The sequence below is a fragment of the Alosa alosa genome, chromosome 4 (genome assembly GCF_017589495.1).
Source record: "Alosa alosa isolate M-15738 ecotype Scorff River chromosome 4, AALO_Geno_1.1, whole genome shotgun sequence".
In the NCBI taxonomy this organism is placed as follows: Eukaryota; Metazoa; Chordata; class Actinopteri; order Clupeiformes; family Clupeidae; genus Alosa; species Alosa alosa.
This window is the reverse complement of record NC_063192.1, coordinates 32,487,501-32,499,103: the sequence shown is the minus strand read 5'-3', so window position 1 is coordinate 32,499,103 and position 11,603 is coordinate 32,487,501. Positions and strand designations below refer to the sequence as shown.

Sequence of the window (11,603 nt, the reverse complement as noted above, 5' to 3'; positions counted from 1 at the left end):
CGTTGGATCTGCTCACTACATCCTTTCTCTGGAAGGTGGTCTGGTCTATAATAGACATAATAGGGCCTATACATAGACGCCGCATCGACCGCTACGCCCTACTAGCGCTGACGAGATTTGGAGCCGCCATCTTGGACCGGTCATCCACTCCACTCAGTGTAATCTGTTTGGCCGGTGCAATGAGCTGTCAGCGCACTTAATGAATCATATCTCACTGAATACCGAACAGATTCTCACGCGTTTTTTTTTTGCTGCAAAGGTCATACGTGTAGCTATGATACAGGACACATGATTTAGTGTATTTTAATATTCATAGTGGGTTTAACAGTAGCCTAATATAATATTTTGATATATGATATAAAGTGACCTGACTTCAAAACTGGGAACATGATCCATGTTTGACAGCATAGACAAAACTAGTTTGATACAAGTTTAATGAGTTAAATATAGTTCACAGTTGACAGAAAAGTTCTATCAACATTTAAGTGAGATCAGTGCTATTCAGACATCTGAGGGGTATTCCAAGTAAGCCTATGTGGTTTAGTGACAAACTTGGGTAAATTGACTCAGAATAAGTTGTAAACCTCCCAGTAGAAAAGCTGTATGATACAGGAAACATGGGTGTATTTTAATATTCATAGTGGGCTTAACAGTAATAGAATATTCTGATATATGATACAACTGGGAACAACTTACTTTTAGAGTAAAGTGCAAGTTTGTAGGTTTGTTTCTGATTCTTAAAAAACAGACATTGGTTTGGCATAGTAAGTGTAACAGTTCATCAATTCAAGACAAAAAGGTGACTTGTCACTTGTACAGTGTCAATGGGTTCATCTGTTATTTACAGTTCACAGAAAGGTTCCAGCCCCAATAAAGAGATTAAATAAAAAGGAAATAAGAAACATTTTAGAAACTGCTAAGATCAGTCCCGTTCATTGCAATCAGTAAAGAATCAGGGAGTGTCTTCACAGGCTCAGTGAGACAGAGGTTACCGTCATGCAGTTGGTTCTATGATTTCGACAACTGGTGCATGTAATTTTGTATGTTGCCTTGCTAAAATTGCTTGGGTGCTTCAGACAGCAGGTGGGCAAATAAGATGAGAACATAGTGAAACTGGGTAAACTCCATAAAAGAGGACTGAGTCAACCAGACGATGGGAAAATGGGACACGGGACAAATGGGAAAATGGGCGAATGCAGGTGGTGAAGGTGGAGCTCATAAATCAAACATTCAGTCACAGTGTAGCAGATGCCCTGCAGTACTGCAATGAAGAGCTGCACCTTCCTCAGTTCCAGGGGTGTGAGGAGACCGTTCAGTTCATTCACAGTCTTCTTAAACAAGGCAGTTGTTCTGGGGAGATACAAAATAATAAATAAATGAATGAAAAGGAATTTGAGAGGCATCATATTCTTAGGGTAAATGACATGTGAATAATACAGTGTTGGGCAAGCTACTTCGAAATTGTAGTGAGCTAAACTATCAGTTACTCTGCCATGAATAAAACACTACACAAAACTACCACCCAGTCAAATGTATTAGTAGCCTAACACAAACACAGCAGTAGGCTAGTTCACTACATAGGAAGCTACTTTAAATTGTGCTAATTTCACATGACAAGAAAAGTGTAGCTTGTCTGGCTAAAGCTACTTGATAAATAAAGAAGTTGAGCTATTGAAAAGTTACTTTATTCAAGAAAAAATAGTGAAGCTAGGCTACCACCAACACACTTAGGCTACAAGTAGCAGCTAGCGATTAGTCTGTGCCACTTGTGTAAAATTCGCCGGCCAAATCTAGTATGATTTATTTCTACAATAGCCTTCTTGTGTCAGTTGTAATCTAAGTCAGTCAGTGGTGGACGAAGTACACTAACTATGTACTTAAGTGAAAGTATAGATACCTTGTGTCAAATATTACTCAAGTAAAAGTGGAAGTATGCTCTTGGAATTTCTACTTGAGTAGAAGTATAAAAGTATTTGCCTTAATATATACTTAAGTATTAAAAGTACCTCAATGAATTATGGTTCTAATGGCTTTTTATAATTTTAAAGGTTAAAGGTTATTGCCATTAGGTAAGACCAAGTGGTTATGAAATAACAGCACTAGAGAACAATTATTTAATTTTACATTTATTTGTAACTTAGTTGCACATTTAATTACAAAAATGTTGCATAAAACATAAGCCCCTTTCCTTTATCACATCTGTATGTCTGAAATGTGTTACCCTTAAACTTCTAAATACCATTACAGGAGCTAGTTCCACGAAATCAGAGAATGTGGTGTTATACTACTTGGTGCTGAAGACTAGTGATAGTAATGATATTCCCTACACCACCCTAGGTACAAAACAGACAAAAGTCAAAATAAAACCTTTGATCAAAGCGTGAAAAAAAAAATGTCATTATAGGAACTAGTTTTTGCATAAATTCCACAAACTTACAGAGCATATCAGTCTGCACAGAAGACTGTAAAAAGTATGTATAGTGATACTCTGGTACAAACATAGGAAGTCAAAACAAAATACTCTGCCAGATATCAGAAGTGGGAATAAAAACTACCATTACATGAACCAGTGAAGCATTATGTTATACCAATTTGTTTAGAAGATTATAGAGTAGGATACTCTGGTACACAACAACAAAGTCACAACAAACCAGTTAACCTGACCTACCCTGAATCACAAAAGGCATGCTAAAACAGCGAGCCTAAAATGGCAGAGCTGTTCATTATTTACTAAAGCTGAAATATTTCTTATTTCGCTTCAGGAGGAGCTGGTTCTCAAAATTTTTTGCATCCAGCCTTGCCCGCCGTGGACTAAAAATCAGCCCAGCTGTGCTAAATAGGCGCTCACAAGCGGCTGAAGCTGGTAAAGTGGTGTTAAGTTTAAGAGATAACTTACACACTACAGGGTACGACTTCAATATATCCTTGTGGTCTACCTTTGAGGCAAGGTAGCCTTCTAATTGTTTAATATTTTCCTGACCATCAGATGTCTTCATGCTTGCAAAGAAGTCCTCATCATCTGATGCACTGGAGCCATTAGCTGGCGATTGATGTGAAGGGTCTTCCTCCAGATGGTCCTTAATGTAGTCCAGGCCTGAAATGGACATTTAAATAAATGCTAAAAATCAAGTCACTGTAATCATGCATTCCTCCATGTTAAATCAGAATGACAGAATTTTGAAGGTGCTAGAAATGTAATGTATACCCATTTGAGCTTGTAAACTTTTTAAAGTGTTTTGGTTATTTTGTTTCTGTGAATCTAACTTTAAATACTTTTCTGACACAAAACTGGATCCCTAATGTAGTCTTACCTAGTTTTATGACGTTTTTCTTCAGAGGTCCACGATGTTTTAAACTTTGGGACAAGGATAGCAGCAGCAATAAATTCTGGTTCCAGAAGCATGTCTTCAAAGCGTCGCTGCAGGCCCTCTTGGACAGCATCCACCAATGGTTTGCAATATCTGCAACTAGTGCGGATTTTGTGAAGCTTAGTGATGAGGAGCGTCAAAGTAGGTAGGAGCCATCCCATCTGAACGTCTGCTTCGGATTGCAGAATGTTGAGGGGCCTTGGCGAGTGGTCCCATGGTTTTGGCATACTCCTCAAAAAGGCGATCTCGACTGGACTCAGCCTAGCAGATTCATTACAACAGCAATTTATCAATTAATGTGGTCATACGGTTAATTCTGCATGTGTGTGTGAGTGGGGGGAGGGGAGATTTACAAAGTGACATTTATAGGCCTCTGGAATAGGGCTCGGTGATAAAAACAATAACTTATCGTACCGTGATATTGATCAGCTGTCTAAAGCAATACATGAATTTAAAAACTCCAAAAACAATACTTACATGGGCAACTTGAGTGAAGTGAATACAGTTCTTAGAGCTCCTTCTCCCTGATCTTTAACAATTCGTAGGATTCTCTCGACAGCAAGAAACAAAGAATTCCACCTTGTTGCGTTGGGACGGATAAGCTGAATTTTGCACACATTCTCTATAAGCTCTGCAGCAGTAGAAGATCTCCCACATTTGTTCCATAGTCCATAGCATTTTGAAAAAGCTGATCTAGACAACCTTTTGAACGCATCGTTTGAGTTTGCTTTGGCCGCATCCACTGTGGAGACAAGATTCAATAAGTGACAGGCGCATCGATGATGCTTAGGGAGTTGGAATTGCAAACCATCATCTTCATTTAAGATAGATGTGACTTCAACAAAATCCACTTCAACCCCATCACACTCCTGGTCCTCATCACCCATCTCATCACCATCTTCAGACTCATCTGAAGGAGAATTGTTGTTTTCATCTTGTTCTCCGTACATTCGGAATGCCTTTAAGAAATTGGACCCGTTGTCCGTAGTAGTTCGGGTTATCTTGTTCTGTATGCCAAATTCTGAGTGTATCTCATTTAACGAATTAGCCAAGACGTCAAAAGTGTGTGCACCTTTGAGCTGCTTGCATGCTAGCGCCACTGAACACCTCTCTAGGCTATTGGGATCAACCCAGTGGGCAGTAACTCCAAGAAAACCCCTCCGCCTTGCACTCCAACAATCTGTTGTCGTAGCAATAAAATCAACCTTGTCCATAGCTTCTTTGATGTTCCTCTTCATCACAATTGCAGCCTCATCTATCTTGCGTCGCAAGGTGGTCCTGGACATCAGAGAGGCATTGGGCTGAAGATCTTGCAAGAGATCTTGAAATGATGGCTGCTCTACCACACTAAAGGGCTGGAGACTCTGAATTACAAAATTCAAAACAGCATGATCCACATTTCTTTGAGAAACTCCCTTTGTCTCACCTAACTTTAACTGTTTTAAAGTTGAAGGAGCGTCTTGGTTCTTTGCTTTTCTTTTGCGTGGGGCAGTCAAAGCGTCATACCTATCCACAACACTTGCATGCTTTCTCTGAAAAAAAAACATAAAAAATCCAACCATTAACAACATGTCCACATACAGTAGGCTACTCCCACTAATAAATAAAATACACATGTTTGCATTTCCTAGATCTAGGCTACACTGTACGTTTATATATATGTATATTAATCAATTGTGATCTTTAAAAGGTGAACTCGAAATTAGGGGATTTCTTTTAATAGCCTAGCAAATTCCAACAGCCAATTCCTTATGCGCCATACCATGCATTTAAAGCAAGTCAAAATGCATTCAACTTGCCTCATTATCCTGCTTATGGCTAACTGTTACTTGCCAAAACGAAAACGAAACATAAACTTCACCCAATTTGTCTTCAAAAGCCAATTGGGCTACCATTTTTAACCGTTTTCTGCTGAGAAATGAAGGCAGGCTACTTCGCCAAAGACAACGAACTTAAACATTCTTTTGAACGAAAAAGGCCACTTTGCTTGACAGCAGTCCAAGAATTGACCACGGAACGCTAGGAAGGGCCAGCTATGCTAGCGTAGCTGCTCAACTAATTTAGCCAAACACACAATGCAGACAATGTAGGTTAAATTTAAAATAATTCGGTTGCTAGTCATCAAACCTACCAGAATGAAAATCACTTACCTCGACGTGTTTCTTTAAATTCGAGGGAGAATTCTTGAACGAGGATATAATATTGTTCTTTGGCAGGCAGAGAAGACACTTGAAGTAAAACGAATCCTTCTTCCTTTCCACCACTTCAAAAAGTTCGCCTAAATAAGGCCACGGGTGTTCAGGCAAGTCAGTGTCGGACGTTTCTTCCAACAGTTCTGTCATTATTGTTGTAGCATTAAGTGAGCATGAGCATCATCCTGCAAAATGCTTTGCGTTGTAATGATTTCAACCTAGCTCTCCCGCACACAATGTCTCATCAAACAAACCGAAATCGAAAGGACTTCAGAGCAAATTGCGCGCTGAGCCCTGATTGGTTTGTGATTGTGCACTGGCTGTGACCAGAGAGTGTTTGACCTCTCATTACGATTCGCTTTGGTAAAATGGAACGAGAGGTTTTAATAAATGGAACGGAGTAAAAAGTACGATTTTTCACTTAGAAATGTAGTGGAGTCAAAGTATAAAGTATCACCAAATATAAATACTTGAGTAAAGTACAGATACATCTATATGTTACTTTAGTACAGGAACGAATTACATCTACTTCGTTACTGTCCACCACTGAAGTCAGTGTTATGGAATATGACTTATCAAGTCTCAGTTCATAGCCGGGTGAACACCGAGTAAACATAGCCTAGCTAGATGGCTACTATTTTCATACAATAATATCAGAGCCTGTTTATGGAGAGCCGGATCACTCCCTATTAACCCATTTCACCCCATCGGTCACAATTGTGACCGAAAAAAAATATGTACTTATAAGCCTCTAAAACTGTAACTGGGGAATATCCCAATACTCTTTCAGTAAATATTGAAACAATAAAGTGTTTCAATGAAATGTGTGCAGTGTCAAATGTTTTGAGTAAATTGTCACATGACCAGAGCTGTTTACTTCCTGGTTGCACCTTGAGAAGAGGATGACGGCCTCACAGCTCCCAAATAAAAGGTTTTTAAAGTATGTTAAAATAAACATAGGACAAATATTTTTTGTACACATGGTCTTTAAGGTGTCTAGTTATGATTAATTATTCAAATGTCTTTGGTGTGTTTGCAGAATGAGTAAACATGTTAACGGTCACAATAGTGACCGGTGGGATAGAATGTTGTATCTAGATGCACATATACTTCTACACCTACAAACACACAGACATACACATACTTATACATACACGCATACAGAGACATACATACACACACTCACACACAGATACACACACACATACATACTCACACACACATACACATGCACACAGACATACACTCACACACATACACATATTCACACACACAGACACACACCAGGAGCTTCGGCTCGTTAAAATAGAACCCTGAATGTGTATGTCTGCGTGCGTGTGTGTCTGCATGGGGTGTGAGAGTTAGTGTGCATATTGTGTGTGTGTGTGTGTGTGTGTGTGTGTGTATTGTGTGTGTATATATATATATATATATATATATATATATATATATATATATATATATATATATATATATATATATATATATATATATATATATATATATATATATATATATATATATATATACGCACACACACAATATGCACACTAACTCTCACACCCCATGCAGATACACACACACAGACCATATACACTAACTCTACATGCAGACACACACGTACGCACAGACATACACATTCAGGGTTCTATTTTAACGAGCCACAATTGTGACCGGTAATAAAACTCACTTTTTCATCTACTTTTCTACATTTTTAAAAAATAATAATTATTGATTACTTCAAAGGGTTGCTAATAACACATGATTTGCATATTTGCATGTCTGGGAAAAATTTGGGCTTAAATGGGTTAACTCCATTGTACCTGCAATATGTTGCAGTTCCGCTAGGGGCAATCACGAATAAGTGCAAAAACAATGGGGGTCTATGGAGCTAGACGGCTAAATGTGTCTCTTTCACCTGGTTGTCGTTGAGAAATTGAAGATTTGATTGTGGTTTCTGCAAGCTCAATATGGATTATAGGTCAAAAGTTGAATGAACGAGTAGTCACGTCCTTTCGATTTCTTACAGGTTGGGTCGTTTCCCACAACACACTAGCTTTCTGCTAATGAATGACGTCATTGACACATTTGAAAGGCTTTTTAGAACAAATAAGTGACTCAAAAAATATAATACTCAGCGGTTTGTATTTTCTCTGTCCCCTCTTTTGATGGCAACATTCGAATTTCTGGGCAAAAAATTATATCCCGAGAAAAGTGGATTTGAGGGGTACAGCTCCATAGGCCTCCATTCATTCTGCACTTATTCGTGAGCGCCCTCATGTGGAACCAGAAAAGGAACTGCAACCAGTTCAGAAACCGGAAGTTTCCTGAGAGTGGCGGTTCTCCCCTTATTACCCCCTTCTCCCCTTATCCCCCTTGGTAATATCAGAGAATGTCAATAAGGGGAGAACCTTCACTCTCGGAACTCTTCCGGTGTGGTACTGCATCTAGGGGAGCTCACGGGCGAGTCCAGAATGAATGGAGGTCTATGGAGCTGTACCCCTCAGAATCCAGTTTTCTCGGGATATAATTTTTTTTCAAGTAATTTGAATATTGTATTCGAAAGGGGAGACAAAGACAATACACTTGGTTGAGTATTATATTTTTTAAAGTCACTTAATTGTTCTAAAAAGCCTTTCAAACGTGTCAATGACGTCATTCATTAGCATGATCATAGCATAGCATAGCATCAATGCTAGCATGTTATGGGCAACAACGACCCAACCTGTAAGAAAACGAAAGGACATGACTCCCGGATTATTTCACTTTTGATTGATAATCCATATCCATTTAGCGAAAAATAAAATAAAATCTGAGGGTTTCAGTTGTTAAATAGGTGAAAACAATAAATGTAGCCATGTAGCTCCATATGGCCCCATGTATTTTGGACTCGCCCGCGATCGCCATCTAGGTGAACTCTGGTGAACTGCAGCCAAATTCGGTTTGTATGGGATTAATAGAGAGTGGGGAGGCTCTCCGTAGACGGGCTCTGGTAATATCAAAGATTGCTCTTTCTCAGCTCTCTGGTAATATTCTATTCACAAAATACAACCAATAGTACGGTAATGTTGATGGTTGGACCCTTCACCCCCACCTTTGAGCTGTCCCTCCGCACCCACAGCAGTGTTATGGATGAGTCCATTAATCGCCGGCATGGGGGAGGCCATCTTTCACACCTTAGCCTGACTTGGCTTTCAGCAAAGCACTTCCTCAAGGGCATTTCGTCACTGGATCACAGCATTTCAAACTCCTTCACTGGTTCTCTCCCTCTCCCCCTCCTCTCAACTCTCTCTATCCCACCCTCTCTATCCCTCTCTCTCTATCCCTCTCTATCTCTCTCTCTCTCTCTCCTTTTCTCTCTCTCTTTTTCCAGGGTTTCCAGGGCTGTACTGACTGACAGCTGGAGGGTTTGGTCTTTTAGCTTTGGGAATCGGTGTGTATGTGTGTGTGTGTGTGTGTGAGAGTGAGTGAGTGAGTGAGTGACTGTGTGTGAGTGAGTGCCTATGTCTCCTGTGGTGTATTACTGTGTACCAATGTGAGTGTAACTTAATCGTTTGCTAGTTAGTTGATGAGAGAAAAGTGCCTGCAGGGTGCATCTAATTGGAAAATATGTGAGAGCATATGTTGTGTGCCAGGGTGTGTGAACTGAGTGAGGCCATGAGCTTTACACTGTGTGTTATTACATATGAAAGTGATATCGAGGAATACTGTGTGCCTGTGTGCTATTACAGCAAAATAAACAAGTTAGAAAAATGGCAAAAAAAGAAAAAAACAGACCTAGGCACATTTCAGATTAGTTTTGACAATCAACAGTATAATGCCTGCCTGACGAGCCAGACCCACATTAAAATGTAGGGTCTGGGCACTCACCGTTCGCAGTGCTCAGTCTGAGGGGCGGGATAATCGGTTGTCTTTCAAATTCCCTCTGCACTTAATAGGACAGCTGAGTCCCATGTTTTTTCCCACCAGCGGAGCTAGTTGGCTAGTTCAATCTTTTGCCATCTTAAAACAAGCTTAACTCGTGTCACACTGTTGGCCAACAGCAACATCCATCTTCTTTGTTTTCAAGTAGCAGGGAATTCAAGCCAAACCGTTGCAACTCTGCCATCAATCATTATGTTAAGCCCGCCTAACGACTCTATACACGATTTGATTGGCCTGATAGAAGTTTAATTTTTCGAGCTCACAAGCCAACAGAGTTGCTAGACTAGCCCTGGAAGCAAATGTAATTTGCTGCCGATAGGGTGCGTCTAGATTTCTAGGCTAGTATAATGCTGAACCTCTCTCTCTCTCTCTCTCTCTCTCTCTCTCTCTCTGTGTGTGTGTGTGTGTGAAAAAGAGAGCGAGACAGAAGAGCAGGACCATGTGGGCAGTTGTCCATATGAGTTTGTCTAGGATAGGCACTCTATTCTCATCTGACTTGATGAAAACTCATGAGTGTGTGTGTATGTGTCTGTGTGTGTCTGCGGGGGTGTGGGGGTGCGGGTGTACGACTCTAATCGTGTCTGATCATTAGCTCATGTAGGTAATTTACCAGCACAGGAGATCCTCACTCTCCTGGAGGCCCAAAACAAACGGCAGCTCTAATGAGAGACACTTGAGCTCCAGAGAGAGGGAGAGAGAGAGAGAGAGAGAGAGAGAGAGAGGGAGAGAGAGAGGGAGAGAAAGAGGGAGGGAGAGAGAGAGACGTGGTCTGCAGGGGTGTATCTCGGACTCATAATTAAAGTTTATGTTTGGGAGCATTAAAGCGCAGAGCTTATTTATCCTTAACCAGGCTCATCTCAGCAGCTCTCATTTCCTCCCGAGACCTGCTGAACACACACACACACACTTACACTTTGTCCTAAACACAGAAGCACACACACAATCACCCTCTCTGTTGCTGTGCCAGTGGTTTGGCCTCTGGTGTAATGGAGCTTGTAGTCAGGTCCAGTTGGAGGAGAGAGAACCCTAATGGTTTTTAATAGTTTTGGAGATTAGAGGAGGGTTTGGATTCAGATGAGAGTGAGTCCCTCCCAAGTGTTGGGAAAGAGTATGTGTGTATTTGGGTGTGTTCTTGTGTGTGTGTGTGTGTGTGTGTGTGTGTGTGTGTGTGTGTGTGTGTGTGTGTGTGGACGTTTTAAGCACACACACACACACACACACACAAGAACACACGTCCCATGTCTCACTCACATCTAGGTCTCTCCCTTCTTGAGGATGTGTGTGTGTCAGATCTGGCAAACATTGGGCAGTGTGCTGTCCTCCTCTGAGAGACTGATCCTCACTTTTGTTGATAAAAAGGAAGAGGGAGGTTTCTAAATGTTTTAGATGTATGCTCAAGCTTTGTAAATGTTTTTAGAGTTGGACTGGAGGTTTGTAAATGTTAGCGGAGGTCTTTAAAAACAGGTTAGCAGCAGCAGCAGAGCTGCTTATTTTTGCATTAACACAGAAAGAGGGAAGAAGAGAGAGAGAGAGAGAGAGAGAGAGAGAGAGAGAAAGAGAGAGAAGGCTCTGTGGAGATTCTGCCTCTCCAAACATACTTGAGGGCTGGGGACTCAGGGAAGGGGCTCCTGGACACACTATCCTACTGTATGCACACTGTCAGGGCTGATGCGTGAGTGGACAGGGCTGGCTATTTACCATGTTTATACAGCGCTAAGCTATAGTGTGTACGCATGTTTGCATGTTCACCAACATGTGTGGATGTTTATGTTTGTGTCTGGACAAGTGTGTGTGTGTGTGTGTGTGTGTGTGTGTGTTTGTCTGTGTGTGTTTGTCTGTGTGTGTGTGTGTGTGTGTGTGTGTGTGTGTGTGTGTGTGTGTGTGTGTGTGTGTTTGTCTGTGTGTGTGTGTGTGTGTGTGTGTGTGTGTGTGTGTGTGTGTGTGTGTGTGTGTGTACACATGTGCAAGTCTAAGGCTGGCTGTGAGTGTTGGCCAAAAGGGTGTTGGGTTGGAGAGTAGTTCCAAATACTAGTTCCTACGATTCCACTTCCCAATCAACACTCCAGTCACCAGATAGTTCAGGGCCCTGAGAAGACACAAAGGGCCTTAGGGCGCTCAG

General features: G+C 41.0%; 1 protein-coding gene across 1 annotated transcript; it reads right to left on the bottom strand.

The window, feature by feature from the left end:
• Nucleotides 1–3,350: 3,350 nt before the first annotated feature.
• Nucleotides 3,351–6,051, bottom strand: LOC125293344. Its single transcript, XM_048241212.1, has 4 exons — nt 5,519–6,051; nt 3,846–4,900; nt 3,598–3,629; nt 3,351–3,355 (listed from the first exon to the last, which is right to left on the bottom strand). Exons 1-4 carry the CDS (start codon nt 5,708–5,710, stop codon nt 3,351–3,353), a joined length of 1,284 nt encoding a protein of 427 aa, XP_048097169.1. The 5' UTR covers nt 5,711–6,051.
• Between the last annotated feature and the right edge of the window lie 5,552 nt (nt 6,052–11,603).

Coding starts and splice junctions, on each gene's coding strand:
- LOC125293344 (XM_048241212.1), bottom strand. CDS start 5,710: ATGACAGAACTGTTGGAAGAAACGTCCGACACTGACTTGCCTGAACAC. Junction 4,901..5,518: donor ATTTAAAGAAACACGTCGAG/GTAAGTGATTTT, acceptor TTTTTTTTTCAG/AGAAAGCATGCAAGTGTTGT. Junction 3,630..3,845: donor ACTTCACTCAAGTTGCCCAT/GTAAGTATTGTT, acceptor TGAATCTGCTAG/GCTGAGTCCAGTCGAGATCG.